An 18,575-nucleotide genomic window follows, 5' to 3' on the forward strand; every position below is an offset into this window, starting at 1 on the left:
TAATTCGCGAATAAAATATTAGGTTATAATTTCTTTTTGTATAAATTAAACAATTGAAAATTCGTTTTCTTTTATAAGAAATAATACAATTATTATTATTATTATTATTATTATTTAAAACATAAATAATTGTAATTTAGTCTTTGGTCGAGTCTTTCTTGTTTAAAAATGTTTGTTTTCTTATTCCATTGTTAAGGTATTGGAGTGCAAATAGACTTATCACAGAAGAATGCTGATTTATTCCTTTTTTTGAGATCGACTGTTCGTAAAATTCGACAGGAACTGGCAAAATTGATGCACGATCTAGACGTTCCTTTACGTCATCACTAACCAAAAAGTCAGCTGACCTAAACAAATACACGGACTGGCATCGTTCAATGGCGATCCTTCCACATAAAATTAAAAAAAAAAAAAAATTAAATTTATGCGACGGATCACCAAACCGAACATTTCTTTTCTGGATTCATCTGCGACGATTGAGGACAGGAGAAATCTTTCGAAAATTCGGGCATGTTTGATAACGTTCCAATTACCCTAGAATATTACAAAGTATAATTAAAAGTTTCGTATTAAAAGTAAGTCTAATTTAATATAAATTTAATTAGAATTAAAAATTACAAATTATCTTTAAAAATTTTAAATTATTTCTTTGTATAGTGAGCGACGAGGAAGACTTTTTATGGTAAACTCGCCCCTTATTTAGATGTTACTAACGTGAAGAAAATCAGAAAAGAGTAAACAGCCTATTGAGAGGTTCGAACCCACGACTAGTGTTTTAGTTGTGTTATCCACTGATTACCTTCTAAATAATTTTACATTCCTAGTTTTTTAAATTAAGAATTAGTAATTATTATTTATAATATTTTCGTATTAAACATTTTCCTTAAAGATTTCTTTAAATTGAATCGATTAAAGTTCGACTGTATAACGTAAATAAATAAGAATTTTTAATATGGTAACGTACATAAATTATGTAAGTAAATAATTTATTTTTTTACTGGAATTATTTATATCATTTCCAAAATATGTAAAAAAAATATAAGGATATATTACGCTGGTAAGAAGCTACGACATTTATATTTTGATAGAGGTAGATAACAGAGCACACGTGCGTGTACTTTACAGTACAAGCAATTTAATATAGCCTAGAGTCAACGAAAAAAAAAAGCCACTTAATGGAGAAAAACGATCCCGATGTGACTAGAGAGCTTTACTATTGACACCTTTTAAATTTCGAATTTATTTCAAAACTAGGAAATAAAATTCATTAAGTTTTCTAAGTTTAAAATAAATAATAAGAAATTGCAATGCGTGTTCTCTACACGTCTACATCCAGACAGATGCCACGAATACTAACCGCAGTATGAATTATAAAGTGGTATGTCGGCCATAACAACTAGTTTTTTTATGTAGAAAAAAGTATATATATTTTATATATTCTAATTCATTTTTTTTATTTAAATTATTAAAATATGTATATATATTTTTATGTCTATATTATTAAATACAAAACCTGAATTTTGGTGGACTGTGATAACCAGACAAAATTCGAAGTTTTAAATCTTCCGGGCGATATTTTCCACACCAAACCTTTTTCGAGGGGAAAGAAAAAAAAAATAAAAAATATGTTAATTTAATTTGTTTAATTAATAGATAAGAAAGATCGGGGCCGTCGAGAGAGGAGGAATTTGGGGATTTTTCCCTGACCGGTGGTGTTTTCTACCGCTATAAAATTAATATTATTTTTACCAATAAGACTGCTTTTTATTTATTTATTTAATTACACTTCTTTATAGAAGTATTCCGGGTGTTAAAAAAAAAAATGGGGCTCCATCCATACAAGCTCTCGACGTCCCCAGATAATGGTTATTGTTTAAAATTCTATTTAAATAATTTATCTCTATTAAAATGTATATTAAATGTAATTCTCTATTAAATTTATTATTTTTTTAAAAAATCTGTATTTTTTTTTATGATAAAAATCCTAAAATACACCTTCTTAAATACTTTAATACTCCTTTTCAGAAATCGATTTTAAGTCAATTTAATTTAAAGTTTTATACGAATGTATTTTTATTTAAGCTACAGAATTTATTTTTGAAATCTTATATATTATTAAACATTATTTTTTTTTAATTTTAAAATAAAAAAAATGAAGGAAAAGATTTTACTAACAGAAGCCGAACTTATCCAAAATAATTGATCAGACGTGTAAGGCAATCCTGGAAGTATCACATCGTAACCATTTTGTTTCTTCCACGCTTGATAAGCCTTTGAAACCAATTAAATTAATTTATTTTAATACATTTTTTATTCGATTTTATTTATTAATATTAATTATTATATACCCAATATGCTAATTTTAATCCTCCGTTATCGGCTATGTTTTCTCCTTGAGTGTTAATTCCGTTGATCTATAATTGAATAACAATTATTTATTATATAATTTTTAATAAATAATAATAGTAATAAAGTATAAATTCATATACATTAAGTCCTATTTCGGAAAAACTATAATTTCCATATTGTTCTATAATACATTGAGCTCTTTGTCGGAATCTCTCATCAGTTTCTGGTTTCCACCAATTGACATTGTTCCCATCTTTATCAAACTGTCTACCTGTAATTATAAAAATAAATACTAACTGTATAATACTAAATTCAATTTTTCCCTATCCCCATTTTTTTTTTTACCTGTGTCATCGAACCCGTGAGTGATTTCGTGTCCAATCACAAATCCAATCCCTCCAAAATTTAAAGAACTACAATACACACACACACATGGAAAAAAAACAATTACAATAATAATTAAATTAAAATGCTTTTAAACTTTATTAATTTGGGGTTTTATTTTTTAAAAAAAGTTGTCATTAAATTTTATAATTTACTTGGGTCTTTCTCGGCTGAAAAATATTCCCTGTAGAATTCCGGCAGGAAATTCTGTAAAATAAATACTGTTTAAATACGAAAAATTGATCAAATTATAATTGATTTTTAATAATTTATTTACCGATGCTGTTCTCTAGAGAACTGTAAAATGCGTTAACAATGGCCGCTGCTGCGTGTTTCTTCCAACTGAAAAAACAGTTAATTTATGTTTTTAAATATGTTTCAACTCTTTTATTATAATATAAAAAAAATAATAATAATAATAATTAGACTCACTCTCCTTTTATATTCGGTTCTCTTAATTTACTAACACCAAAATCGACTGTCCATTTTCGCAGGTTCAACACGTTAGTAAAATAGCTATCTGCAGATAAATTTAACTGCAAAAGGAATTTTTAAATGATTANTTACTGGAATTATTTATATCATTTCCAAAATATGTAAAAAAAATATAAGGATATATTACGCTGGTAAGAAGCTACGACATTTATATTTTGATAGAGGTAGATAACAGAGCACACGTGCGTGTACTTTACAGTACAAGCAATTTAATATAGCCTAGAGTCAACGAAAAAAAAAAGCCACTTAATGGAGAAAAACGATCCCGATGTGACTAGAGAGCTTTACTATTGACACCTTTTAAATTTCGAATTTATTTCAAAACTAGGAAATAAAATTCATTAAGTTTTCTAAGTTTAAAATAAATAATAAGAAATTGCAATGCGTGTTCTCTACACGTCTACATCCAGACAGATGCCACGAATACTAACCGCAGTATGAATTATAAAGTGGTATGTCGGCCATAACAACTAGTTTTTTTATGTAGAAAAAAGTATATATATTTTATATATTCTAATTCATTTTTTTTATTTAAATTATTAAAATATGTATATATATTTTTATGTCTATATTATTAAATACAAAACCTGAATTTTGGTGGACTGTGATAACCAGACAAAATTCGAAGTTTTAAATCTTCCGGGCGATATTTTCCACACCAAACCTTTTTCGAGGGGAAAGAAAAAAAAAATAAAAAATATGTTAATTTAATTTGTTTAATTAATAGATAAGAAAGATCGGGGCCGTCGAGAGAGGAGGAATTTGGGGATTTTTCCCTGACCGGTGGTGTTTTCTACCGCTATAAAATTAATATTATTTTTACCAATAAGACTGCTTTTTATTTATTTATTTAATTACACTTCTTTATAGAAGTATTCCGGGTGTTAAAAAAAAAAATGGGGCTCCATCCATACAAGCTCTCGACGTCCCCAGATAATGGTTATTGTTTAAAATTCTATTTAAATAATTTATCTCTATTAAAATGTATATTAAATGTAATTCTCTATTAAATTTATTATTTTTTTAAAAAATCTGTATTTTTTTTTATGATAAAAATCCTAAAATACACCTTCTTAAATACTTTAATACTCCTTTTCAGAAATCGATTTTAAGTCAATTTAATTTAAAGTTTTATACGAATGTATTTTTATTTAAGCTACAGAATTTATTTTTGAAATCTTATATATTATTAAACATTATTTTTTTTTAATTTTAAAATAAAAAAAATGAAGGAAAAGATTTTACTAACAGAAGCCGAACTTATCCAAAATAATTGATCAGACGTGTAAGGCAATCCTGGAAGTATCACATCGTAACCATTTTGTTTCTTCCACGCTTGATAAGCCTTTGAAACCAATTAAATTAATTTATTTTAATACATTTTTTATTCGATTTTATTTATTAATATTAATTATTATATACCCAATATGCTAATTTTAATCCTCCGTTATCGGCTATGTTTTCTCCTTGAGTGTTAATTCCGTTGATCTATAATTGAATAACAATTATTTATTATATAATTTTTAATAAATAATAATAGTAATAAAGTATAAATTCATATACATTAAGTCCTATTTCGGAAAAACTATAATTTCCATATTGTTCTATAATACATTGAGCTCTTTGTCGGAATCTCTCATCAGTTTCTGGTTTCCACCAATTGACATTGTTCCCATCTTTATCAAACTGTCTACCTGTAATTATAAAAATAAATACTAACTGTATAATACTAAATTCAATTTTTCCCTATCCCCATTTTTTTTTTTACCTGTGTCATCGAACCCGTGAGTGATTTCGTGTCCAATCACAAATCCAATCCCTCCAAAATTTAAAGAACTACAATACACACACACACATGGAAAAAAAACAATTACAATAATAATTAAATTAAAATGCTTTTAAACTTTATTAATTTGGGGTTTTATTTTTTAAAAAAAGTTGTCATTAAATTTTATAATTTACTTGGGTCTTTCTCGGCTGAAAAATATTCCCTGTAGAATTCCGGCAGGAAATTCTGTAAAATAAATACTGTTTAAATACGAAAAATTGATCAAATTATAATTGATTTTTAATAATTTATTTACCGATGCTGTTCTCTAGAGAACTGTAAAATGCGTTAACAATGGCCGCTGCTGCGTGTTTCTTCCAACTGAAAAAACAGTTAATTTATGTTTTTAAATATGTTTCAACTCTTTTATTATAATATAAAAAAAATAATAATAATAATAATTAGACTCACTCTCCTTTTATATTCGGTTCTCTTAATTTACTAACACCAAAATCGACTGTCCATTTTCGCAGGTTCAACACGTTAGTAAAATAGCTATCTGCAGATAAATTTAACTGCAAAAGGAATTTTTAAATGATTATTTTATGTTATAAAAGGATGCAAATTATATATTATAATATTAAAATCTAAACTGACATCTTTATAGAATGACGATAGATCAGTATCGTTTAATATCTCATCTGGATATCCTATGTACGCCTTAATGACTTCTGCCTGCAAAGTATAATATTTTTATGTTATCCGAATTTAATTAGGTTATTAGAAAATCTTATTTTAAAATATATTAATCCATTATTTATTATTTTAAATATTTTATTTACCTTTTTTTTAGCCGATATTTTTGTAGTGTCGTCCATCCAATCGATCTTCTCTAACGTCTTTAAAAATTCTTTATGGATGTAATTAACCATTTCTAATGCCTAAATGCATTCATTTTTGTATTTAAAAAGTGTGTTTTTTTTTAAAAAAAAATTAAATTAATTCAGCTAATTAAAATTAAATTTATCGTTATAGAATTTAACTACTAAGAAAAAAAAAATCTATTTGAAAGTTATATAATTCCATTATATGATACACATTATTCAAATTAGATTTCTCATTAATTCTTTCTAATCTTTAAAGAAAAAAAGACGTGGAAGATGTCTTTTACTTTAAAAAAAAAATGTTACTTATGATCGAAAGGTCATCTATTATTAAACTGTAATTTACTTTGATGGCATTGATTAAACGAGATTTATGTTTACTGCTTATTACAATACCGTGTTAAAAGAGTTACATAACTTAAGAAAGTTACAAATTAATCACACTATATAATTATCTTATTTTAATTAAATTAACTTAGTTTTAACTTAAATCATTAGAAAATTACTAGTAATGCTTGTGTAATTATGTAAGATTCGTATATAAAAAATACTGTATTGTACTTACTGTGGCTTTGCTGTCTTCTCGGAAGTGATGCTTAACGTATAAAGATGCAATGGCCAAACCTAACGAGCCCATGACAGAAGTCAAACATTGCTCCCATCTTGGAGCGTGTTGAATTTTACCCGTTATTACCGAAGAATAGTGTTGAGATATTTCTCCCCATGGCCGATTTAGCATTGGTAACGATTGGAATATAATTCTCCAAAGCATATAATTGGCTAATATTCTAAAATGTTAACAATTATTAGAATTTAAATTGATTTTATAGGAAGAAAAAAAGACACCTACCTTTGATCCACTTTGCTGAAATATTCGGATGCTTTTCGTATATAATCTGGAACGATTACGATGATTGGTTCCGATCTGCTAACGTTAGTTAATAGCAAATTGTTGAAGAACTTCAACCAGTCAATCTTTAAAATTTAAATATAATTTATGAGAAAAGAAAATCTATAAAAAAAAAATATAAATTCTTTACAATTTAATCCGACGAGCTTGATTATTTTCCACTTCGGAACAAGGAACTTCAATTCCTGTAGGAAATTCCTCGTCATTTTATAAAATATCCTCACGGAACCAAGCAAATCTACTACTTTCCTAACCGCATTTAAGCTATTTATATACAAAATCTACTCCATCTTTCGATCTCTATCTTTATTTTTCGCCTCATATTTTACAATCAGTGGATTTAATGAGACATTCAATAAATATTGAACCACATAATTTTAAAATAATATGTTATTATATCAAACTCTTCTCCATAAAGGAACATATTAACTTTTGTCTAGACGTTATTGTTACTCGTTACGTCCTTCGCGTCAAAATATAACGTAACAAAGGACAAAAATTCATTGCAACTATGCATGTCATATTTAAACGGTACGGTCTATCGAATATTTAAACACTCGTTTCCTTGTTAAGCTACCAGTAAATAGCTAGAAAACGAATCGGACTGACAAACAGACGTTCGAAATGTATTGTTGTTCTACAATACAGAAAAAAAAGAAGAAAAAAAGCTCTCAAGGACATTCTGATCGACATAATGAGGCAGATAGAAACGAGGAAATAGGGGCGTTAACAAGTTCATTTTTTCCCCATAAATGCCAATTTGATACAGTTGGATAGTTGAAAGGATCTATTTAGAAATTCTCTCGTGTATTTTTTATAAGTCTTCATCAAAATTTATATTAATTAATACATATTTTAATGTTTTTATCTTACAGAAAATATTCACCTGACAGATTTATCGCAATTAATCTTTGTAAATTGAACCTCTCAAATTATACCGAAGTAGAGAATCTTTACTTACAATAAAACTTCCTCGCCGAATTAAATGTATATTTACAGAAGTATCGTGTTATTAATACAGTAGGGCCATTGTAGAAACGTGTAGGAGTTCATCGAACAATAAAATAAAACGATCAATGACCTTAATCTCGAGATAATACTAAGATCTGCAATTATCTTCCCTTTGAAAATTCACATTAAAAAAAAAATCTAAATGCTCGTTAAAGTAGTTAACAAGATTAAGAAAACGTCATTATTTACAGCCCATTCTTATAAATAAATTATTAAAACTTAAAGTTTTCTTGTCGAAAGTGGAATTTTTCCCGTTTACAACGTGGAAAAAGTATCTTTGGAATAAGGAAAATAATATTTTAGTTCACTGTATTAAATAATAGATAAACCGTTATTATTATTTTTTTTTCTGTAGAAATTAAGGGAAATAAAAATAGTTAAAATATTTATTTTCCCCGATAAACAAGCATTTTTCGAAATAACGCTATTAAAAATTTGATACACGAAAAAATATATAAATCACACTTAAATTGTGTTTTAAGTATAACGAATAGGGAACTTTAAAATTGTTTTTTTAGAATACCTCCGTTATCGGCTATGTTTTCTCCTTGAGTGTTAATTCCGTTGATCTATAATTGAATAACAATTATTTATTATATAATTTTTAATAAATAATAATAGTAATAAAGTATAAATTCATATACATTAAGTCCTATTTCGGAAAAACTATAATTTCCATATTGTTCTATAATACATTGAGCTCTTTGTCGGAATCTCTCATCAGTTTCTGGTTTCCACCAATTGACATTGTTCCCATCTTTATCAAACTGTCTACCTGTAATTATAAAAATAAATACTAACTGTATAATACTAAATTCAATTTTTCCCTATCCCCATTTTTTTTTTTACCTGTGTCATCGAACCCGTGAGTGATTTCGTGTCCAATCACAAATCCAATCCCTCCAAAATTTAAAGAACTACAATACACACACACACATGGAAAAAAAACAATTACAATAATAATTAAATTAAAATGCTTTTAAACTTTATTAATTTGGGGTTTTATTTTTTAAAAAAAGTTGTCATTAAATTTTATAATTTACTTGGGTCTTTCTCGGCTGAAAAATATTCCCTGTAGAATTCCGGCAGGAAATTCTGTAAAATAAATACTGTTTAAATACGAAAAATTGATCAAATTATAATTGATTTTTAATAATTTATTTACCGATGCTGTTCTCTAGAGAACTGTAAAATGCGTTAACAATGGCCGCTGCTGCGTGTTTCTTCCAACTGAAAAAACAGTTAATTTATGTTTTTAAATATGTTTCAACTCTTTTATTATAATATAAAAAAAATAATAATAATAATAATTAGACTCACTCTCCTTTTNTTTTAATAAATAACTTCTGTCTGGCATCCCCAGAGCAGGCTGATCGACCTAGAAGTGAAAAAATGTGTATAAAAAGTATAGAATTAAACTTTTCCAATTTGAAATGGCGACTAACGTCGATCATATGTTGTGTACTGTTGCGAAGATCGGGAGAAACTGTCATATCGACTAGAATATCGTATCTGTAACCGTTCTGCCTCATTCTGCTTAGTGTTTCCAACCAGTCGAAATCATAATCGGTCCAATTTTCCCTTTCCAAAACTGGCCATTTCCCTAACTTCTCCAGAATATCGTGTAGAGGTTGAATGCCCAACTCGTCAATTCTCGCTGAAACGAAATATTTAATGGATTTTTCACGGATTTAATGGACTTTTTCGAACTTTTTAAATATACTTACAAGTATTCATACAGGATATATACATATTCTTAGCAAGGATGATAAAATCACGATCATTATCTTCAATCGGTCGCTCTATCAGACCTTGCGTTATAAAATATCGTTGTAATTATAAATCTTAAAGATATTTAAATATATTAAACCAATACATACGTTTTAATTTAAGATCCATCTCTTCTTGAAGAAGAGAAAAAGCGGAGAGCGATGCTTTATCATCAGGAATCTCATGACTGTGAATCCAACCTCCGCACGCAAATTGATAAAAATCTTGGCATGGATCCACATTTACATCCAAATTATTTAAAATGACAGCGGCTAAATATAAATTTTATTCAATTTTTTTTTTAATCTTCAAAATTCTGATTAAATATATTTTATATATATATTAAAAAAAGAGAGAGAGAATTACCTGCCTTAATACAGCCAGGACCTAAACAAATCTTATTTGATACAGCAACATCTTTGTTTAACGTCCAGGGGAGATATTCGTTTAAAAAACCTATAAAAAAATGGCATTTTTTCCCCAAAGATTAAATTTTATTCGCAAGAAAAGAATGTTTATAACGAGAGAAAACTTATTAATTATCTTTACAACCGGAGACTCGTTAAGATAGAAGTTTCCTAACTCGAATTCAATCATGTTCATCACCGTCTCGACTATTAAAACTTTATTGTATCAATCTTTCGGAGGATAAAAAAAAACTTTATTTTAAATAAATTATACATTGTCTTTCTCATAAATCACTGTTCCAATTTTTATTTTAATGTTATGTTTAAAGGGCTTAGATCTTCGAGTGGAACACACGCATTGTTTCAGCGAGCATGGAGAGGGTGGTCATTATCATACCGACACCACTCCAGAAGAAGCGGAGTATCTTGCTTATTATAATATTGCAGAATATATCTATCGCATCGATCCACCCAGTCAGACGCACAGTGTGGGTCGGAATTAATTGCCCAATTTCTTTGCCATGATATTCAAATATAATTTTTCTTTATGAATAAAGTTGTTTACCTGATATCCTGGATAGTTAAACAAAGGAATTAATTAGAGATTAAGATTTCTATTATAAATGAAATCTTATTTTATATATATATATATATTATAACATTTACATAATTGCAAATTTGATTTAAAAATTACATTATATAATTGAAAATGTACTTGAGATATTAAATATGTTAAATGAAGATTCTAAAGTATGTATTGACACAAANTATTTTAATAGATTATTCTTAATATAAAAAAAAACACACGTGGATATCCATAAATCTTTTTTTAAAATTATCCTGAAATCATTATTGAATCTACTGTTCTTCCGTGTTTTATTTTTCATACATTACAAGAATCTAAATTTATATTTATATCACTTTTCTATCCTACTTTTACTAAGTAAACAATAAAGATAGTTTTCTAGTCGTTAAACTTTGCCTTTTTTTATATATTTTTTTATTATAAAATATTGATTTTTCTTAAGTTAAGTTAGAACCCCGTTAAGCATATAATACCCACCCCGTGTTTCAAAGACATTAAAAAATAATACAGTAATTATTATTATTATATACAGGGATGAAAAAGCAGTACACAGTTGTAAATCAGAGAAACACAGATGTTTGGTGCAGAGTTTATTATTATTAGTATTATTTAAAAACTATATACTTACTTTTGCACCTCCCCTGTATATTTTCCAGAGTATAATACGCACCCCATTTTGTATTTTTCGGGGGAGGGATAAACCGAAAAAAAAAAATATATATATATATAATTTTATTATTGTTTTTCCAAAAATAACTTAGGAAAATGAGGGGGTGCATCTTATACGCCGACAATTACAGTATTTTAATAACCAGTAATTAAGTAAAATAGCCGAGATTATTAATGAAGCGAGTGAAATATTGATTAATAATATTATTTTTTATTGGGTGCAGTAATCTTTCAGTCAGTAAGAACGAATATAATTCATTATAATTTTCCTCTAATCTTCACTCGAGGAAAATGTGAAAAATAACTAATTTTCCTCGGCTCAAAATTCTATATAATTTGTATTTTCTGAAATTGCAAAAATTTAAAAATTATTATATAATTTTTGCAAAGATTTATCTTCATAAATCTTTGCAAAAATAAAAGAAAATTACATTTTTTTTTTAAAATGCATTTTAAATCCTTAGAGAGATTGAGAGTTAAGTTACTGCGCTTATAAATTACGCCTCTAAGGTCAATAAAAACAGTAATTAATTTTAAAATATAAATATTAAAACAATAATTAATAAATTGTTTTTTTTTACTTATTTAGAGAATAAATTTTACGCTTCAGTTAATTTATATTCGGTAACTTTCCTGGTGTTGTTATTATTATTTAAAAAAAAAAAGTAATACCGTGTGAATGAAGCTTAGCCAATCATAAATTTTTATTACAGTAAATCACACGAATCAATATAAATTAATTTTCTAATATTTTAAATAAAAAATAACCCATAAAATCGTTAAGGGATCCAAGTAGANATATCAGGATAACAGGAAATATAAATAAATAAATTTAAGCGAATTTTTTTAAAAAATTTACTTATACATTGATTATATTATAATAGAAGACATATTTAATATTTTATTGTATTTTTAATGGTTAAAAAACCGGAGAAATTCGAGTGTGTCCCGAATAAACAGATGTATGGTAATGATAGATAGAGTTTAAGAGATAGAAGAAGAGAATAAAACTTACTGTCTTCGTTGTGGAAGTGATATCCAATGAGAACGACGGAGACAGCCATAACAGCACACAAAAATAAAGAAAGTACAGTCAAAGAACAAAGTATTCGCTCCAATCGACTTCGTCTTTGCCACCATCTCGTATGCCTGATAATGAAATTGAACATTTACTTTTCGATCTTGAAAATTCTACAATGCCTTGTCCTTAATTAAATCAAGTCTTTAATAATCAAACAATGACCCGGTGTGTAAACACTTTCTACTTAATAAAAGAGTAACAATACGCTGACTTTTATCTATTTTCTTATGAGCTCTTTTCTATAGTCTTTGTTTGTATAGAATGAAATTTTATTTAGATACGCCATTTTTAATTTACTCCTTAAACACAAAGAATTAATTAGTTGATTAATTGGATTTTAATTGGTTTAATTTAAATCTATTTAAAGGAGAAATATTTAACGAAAACCAAGATGATTCAGTTTTCTTTTTTTTTTAACTAAAATTCTGTCGATTTTTCCTATTTTTTTTTTTTTTTATCAATACGAATCAGTCGGGATGCTTCCTGAATTTTATTTATTTCTCCGAAAGGAGACCTCATAGTGACAAACATCGATATTTAGTCATGCTTGACAAGATTTCGATGACAAATAGTTGAACACACTTCCAGTTATGCGTCCCATTTAACATTTTTATAAGAAAATTCACTCTCTCTCTCTCTCTCTCTCTCCCTCTCACTCGTCCATTATCCTTACTTGGATAGTGAAAGTGTATTTTTAGAAGGTTTCCCCCCTCTTCGATTTTGTTTTCACCTTCTCTCCTTTGTTTTAACGGAGCAATTTACAGAGATGCCAACATGGGATGACCCATGTGTATACGATAGTTGATATAAATAGGTCGTTTCGGTCATAACCCTTTTGCGGATATAAGCTGTATCTTTAATAAAACTGTGAGCATTAGTCAATCGCTAGCTGCGATTCCCTAGTTCAATGGCAGTTAATAGAATCGCTGTCTGTTAGCACTTTTTTTTATCGTCACGCAATCTCGAAATAACGCACGAATTTCACAACTTTCGCATGTAAACGATTTAGAAAAACACGAATTTCGATACCTAATTTACAATTATTAAAAGAAAAAAAAAAACTTTATAACGTTCTTTCTCTATTCGAACATCTTAAGACAAGTTAATATACTTTACTTTTAATGCACTGGCCTATCTTTAAATTGCAATTAAATTAATTTTAATAATAGATTTTATATTAAAAAAATATTCGCACTAAACGNCCGCATCGACCCCCAATGATGTTGCATGAACCCCTGGGATCGATATCGACCACTTTGGCGACCCCTGGATATTTCGTTGTACTGTAGAACAACGAAATATCTAGACAGCGACAATTCTTTTCTATTTTTATATTTTCAAGAAATTATTGAATTGTCGTAAATCTCGATGATATCTTTCAAGAAAAATGTTGTTAGATTAATTTGGAAATTTTTGAATTAAATCTGTGACGTATTTTTAACTTTTCGATAAATTAAAATTCTGTAACGGGCAGTCGTCCAGTAAGAAAACTTCTATATGTTCAGGTAAAAAGTTTTGTAACAAGCATAAAAACGTACGAAACAAACTGGTCCGCCCACTCTATCGACCACAACAAATACCATAGGCTGATTGCAGGGGACGTAAAAAAGCAAATGGGATTTGTCGATTTGTCTTCCAGCCGATAGAAGAAAGTGGTTATTTGTATTTTGCACAGATGTTAAAGAGAGATGAGACTCATTTTGTCGAAGGCCATATTTTGATGAAAGGACAATAATGTCTGGTAATTGTCTGTTCTCGTTACGTTTTTGAAAAGAAATGAGGTACGAAAAATCGCTAATTATATTTTGAAAAAGGGAACGTTTTAACGTAGTTACTAAAAAAGCACCATTTAGCGCCGACACTAAGTCCAAAACAATAGGGGGAAGTGCAGATGGAGATATAAAAAAAATTTGGAAATACTGTAAATGCTACAATATAAATATGTACTTTTTTAAGAAAAAATAAATAATTAAAATTAATTGGCAGAGAAGGCATTCGAAAGGGGTCCAAATCGTCAACTAGACACTAATTTAACGACCCAAACTACCTCTGGCAGGGGATCTGCTCGACATCCATGTCCTAGATAAGTGTACAAGCGTTAAATCCATTCATAAACTTTCTTTACAACCGAACCGATCCTGGTAGAGTTAACTCACTCATCCGTCAAAAAAAAAAACACAGAAAATCACCCAACAACGCGCGCACTATACACGAAAAATCAGCGAAAAATCGTCAGAGTGCAACGAACTCGGTAAATAAAAATAAAAAAATCTTATTTTTTTTAATAAAGAAAAGTAAATTTTCTTACGTTATTCTCTCGGCTTCTCTGGAACTGGTAAGAGTAAGTTGACTCTGAGTCACTGCAACAGGCATCGCGAATAGATAGATAACGCCGTTTGCCGTTTCTAGCGGAGTATCTCGACGTCAAGTATGGAGAATGTCACATGACCGACACTTCTCCCAATAAGAAGAAGTCAAGGTGTCACAGATGACCGACAAGCTGTGTCTAAGCGAGAAATCAACTGTGTTTTTTCACGTTTCGAAACTGGAAAATTAAAAAAAAAATGTCAATAAAATAATAATTTTTAATGAAATATCTTAAATATTTAATATAGAAAAAAATTACTCAATTTTAATTAAATTGTTTGCTTTACTAATTTTTAATTTGTGATTCTTTTTTTTTATGGGGGGGATTTGCGTGTTTTCGTTTGTTACTCGGAGGGGGAGGGTGGTTATATGTCGTAACGACTTCATCACTTCGCCTATTCGTGATATAAATAAATAAAATAACGTAAATAAGCGTTAGAAAATTTCGGTTTTTAAATATTTCACAAAATAGCAATTTTTTTCAACAATAGAATTCTTTAATTTTCTCGTTCCATTTGTCATAATTGCAATATCGTTGCCGTCTAGCAGAGGTGCCTCTCCATGATATTACAAAATAAACTCTTAAGAAACGGAGACGTAAATTGATGACGACGACGACACCATTCGTAAACTATAATAAGAGAAAAATATCCTTATTAACTATATATAAATATGGACTAATCGCTCAAATCTTCCATAACTCGGCGTGTGTTTCATAATAGAAAAGTGCGCGTTATATACGGTTACCTGTCAATATTTTTACCAGACTTAATTCTTTTTATTTACAGATTAAAAATTTAAAATTAAGCTTTAAATTTACGTATTAAAACATTATAATACTTACATAAAACGGAGGAATAGTTAAGTAATACTTGGGACGTCGTTTATATAAAACGGTGTTTAATGATGCGTTGTAAATACAATTTTTCATCTTCTAGTGTTAAATATTTAAACATTTTAATGTCTATAAACACTTTTAAATTATTTATTTGTATTATATTTAATATATTCGGTTTAAATATTTGTCTAGTTAGTGTATGAAATTCCTATATAATTCTTTAAATATAATATATATTTATATTATGGATTATTTTTCCAGTTAAAAGGGGATAATTCTCTATATTTGAATACATTAAAATATTATATTTTTTACTCCTTTTTTTCTGATGTTCCTTAGTATTTTATTTAGTTCCACTAATCCAAGAATTTATTTCTTTTTTTATAGTTTTTCCAAAAAGCTCATTAAATTTAAAAATAAAAACACCTTTCTGGTAATGAAAATGATCTTAATAGAATCACATTACACAAATTATTGTCACAGAGATATCTCCAGAACACTCTCTAATTAATTGTAAAAAGGAAAGGAAATAAATCCAGTTGTTTTAAGTATTAAAATAAATTTATTTTATAAAGAAAAAAAATTCACTGTAAATGGCATCAAAATCTATATTTAGTTTTATTAAAATGACAAGAAAATTCTGATACTTAACAACAAGTAAATGATGCGGAAACACAATTAATCTATACAATTTTTTAAATATTAAATTAATTTAGATTAACTTACACAATTTAAACGATTCGAACTTAAATGAAATTAGATTTTTTTACTTAATTGTGAATGACAAAATTAATGGTTGNTCTGATACTTAACAACAAGTAAATGATGCGGAAACACAATTAATCTATACAATTTTTTAAATATTAAATTAATTTAGATTAACTTACACAATTTAAACGATTCGAACTTAAATGAAATTAGATTTTTTTACTTAATTGTGAATGACAAAATTAATGGTTGCGTTTCTAAATAAACACAAAAACAGTTGGGTGATAGAGCGTGTCTTTATTTTTCAGCGCAACATCCGACGATGTAAACACCGGCAAAAATTAATTACACCTTCAAATTTTAATTCCTCCGATGGTATAATTTGTATATATTTAGTGCATTACTTTATATAATAAGAACACGACTAATGCCGTTATATACTAACGTACTGTTCGACAGTCGAGTGGGTCACACCGATGTTTACGGGTCGACTCGACGCTTTTTAAACGGGTTTAAGTATAGAAAAACTTTATTAAAATCATAAAATCTCTTAATATTATAAATTTAAGAAGTTTTTTTTTTCTTTAATTAAAAGGTAGTAAAAAAAAAATATTCTCCCGCCGAGCGGTATATATACATCGAGATGTGTCCTTGATTGCCTATCAAAATATTTTTAGTAGTCGGAGGATGTTCGAGTGGCCTGTAGAGGAGGATTTTTTTTCCACAAGAGTGATTTAGATGTAGGAAGTGAGGAGAAATCGTAGTACCTGGTAGAGAAAATAAAAAAAAGCAGGTCTTGGGAATCGTGACACACGTAATGCTCATCGCTGCATGCTTGGTTTGTCCACTCGAAACACGGGTCAGTTAAGAGACGGTTGGAAAGTGGTACAATTAGGAAAATGATGTCTGTAATGTTGGGAAATAAAAAGTGATTCGATAAATACATTTATTAATTTACCCGTACTGCTACTATCCCCGTTAAATATTCAGGTACGGGGCTTAGTTTAAAGGTTAAACTAATGTTAACTAATTCTTTGAACTTAATTTTAAGAAAGGTTAATGCTCATTTAAATAGGAACCTTCTTTATAACTCTTATTTTAAAAAAAAAAAAAACAAGGCTCGACAGGGTAAAAAAACATAACTAATTCGACTGTGTTTGTGTATGATAGACCTACGTGTAAATCTGATTATGTAGGTTATGTTTTCTATTTTTAGTGATTACAATGTCTCAATACTATTTTTAGAATGAGAAGAACGTATTGTGATCCGCATTAGAATACAAAGGATAAGTGTACGATACATACATATATCGCAAGTGACCATAAAGAATGAGTTTTAAAATTTAGATAAATATCTTCTGCATCAGAGAGTCGATTTTATTTTATAATTCTTCTTTTCTAACATTGATAAATTATAAAAATTTTGTTAAAATTAACGATTCTGCTCGAAAGAACTATCAATTTAAATTTCTATATAGGCTATACAGCCTGTAAGGTTTCTCTCTCCTCCTGTTTGCAAGAAGCGACCAACCTTATACAATATATATATAATTCAGAAATACAGAAACGAATTAAAGTATAAATACACATAAAAATATTCGTGATAATTCTATACAAATGTTTTAAAATTACACAGGAAATTGCACGAAGATAGGACCGTTTTTATATTATTTGCAACGTTTAAATTAACTGAATAATAAATAAATAAATAACTTACAGAAAAGAATTCTTTTAATATAAGTTATGACGTTTGTATTCGATTGCATTTAAAAGGATTCCCAACGATTTATAAATAATGCAAAGGTTCTTATGTTGCTTCTGAAAAATTTCTAATTACAATATCAGGATAACAGGAAATATAAATAAATAAATTTATTTATTTAGTTAATATTCTTTCTTTTAAAGTAAGCGAAGACACGTTATGTTAGGCAAATTGTAGAAAGTAGAATTGTTGAATTGCTCATCTCTTAGATTAATTAATAACGTGTTTGCAATGTATAAAATGTAGAGCAATTATTAGTAAAAACAACGTTTTCTTCTTCCTAACAATAACATAAAACTGGATAAAACACCGAACTAGTTGGTCGGGGATCAATCGGGTTGTCTTCGCGTGTCTAACAAACAAATAGGAACCACTTTCCCATAATGGCACGTGAAGTTTTCCTTGTTTTCTTCGCGTGTCTAACACCTAAATACGGACTAGTTTCCCGTAAAAAGTCTCATCCGTGTGTCTAGTTGCCTCATCCCATTAATGCTAAAATCCCCAGTAAAGACATTTAAAAATTGTTATTGTTATTGAATTGAAATATATGAACCAGCAACTTTTCTAACGCTTATTCGTTATTGCC

The 18,575-nt window shown here is 28.1% G+C and overlaps 1 protein-coding gene across 1 annotated transcript; it reads right to left on the reverse strand.

Moving 5' to 3' along the window:
- Window positions 1-74: 74 nt before the first annotated feature.
- Window positions 75-17,983, reverse strand: LOC111633375 (neprilysin-2-like). Its single transcript, XM_023377930.1, has 33 exons — window positions 17,945-17,983; window positions 14,623-14,859; window positions 12,249-12,382; window positions 9,938-10,027; window positions 9,682-9,843; window positions 9,529-9,612; window positions 9,122-9,458; window positions 8,967-9,031; window positions 8,845-8,896; window positions 8,651-8,718; window positions 8,446-8,576; window positions 7,368-7,427; window positions 6,731-6,855; window positions 6,446-6,668; window positions 5,839-5,937; window positions 5,654-5,731; window positions 5,468-5,571; window positions 5,313-5,377; window positions 5,191-5,242; window positions 4,997-5,064; window positions 4,792-4,922; window positions 4,651-4,716; window positions 4,478-4,573; window positions 3,809-3,892; window positions 3,166-3,269; window positions 3,011-3,075; window positions 2,889-2,940; window positions 2,695-2,762; window positions 2,490-2,620; window positions 2,349-2,414; window positions 2,176-2,271; window positions 1,514-1,590; window positions 75-534 (listed from the first exon to the last, which is right to left on the reverse strand). The coding sequence occupies exons 2-33, from the start codon at window positions 14,685-14,687 to the stop codon at window positions 435-437; spliced, it is 3,198 nt and encodes a 1,065-aa protein (XP_023233698.1). The 5' UTR covers window positions 14,688-14,859; window positions 17,945-17,983; the 3' UTR covers window positions 75-434.
- Between the last annotated feature and the right edge of the window lie 592 nt (window positions 17,984-18,575).

Source organism: Centruroides sculpturatus, unplaced genomic scaffold, assembly GCF_000671375.1.
Source record: "Centruroides sculpturatus isolate CEXI.00-Female unplaced genomic scaffold, Cexi_2.0 scaffold677, whole genome shotgun sequence".
In the NCBI taxonomy this organism is placed as follows: domain Eukaryota; kingdom Metazoa; phylum Arthropoda; class Arachnida; order Scorpiones; family Buthidae; genus Centruroides; species Centruroides sculpturatus.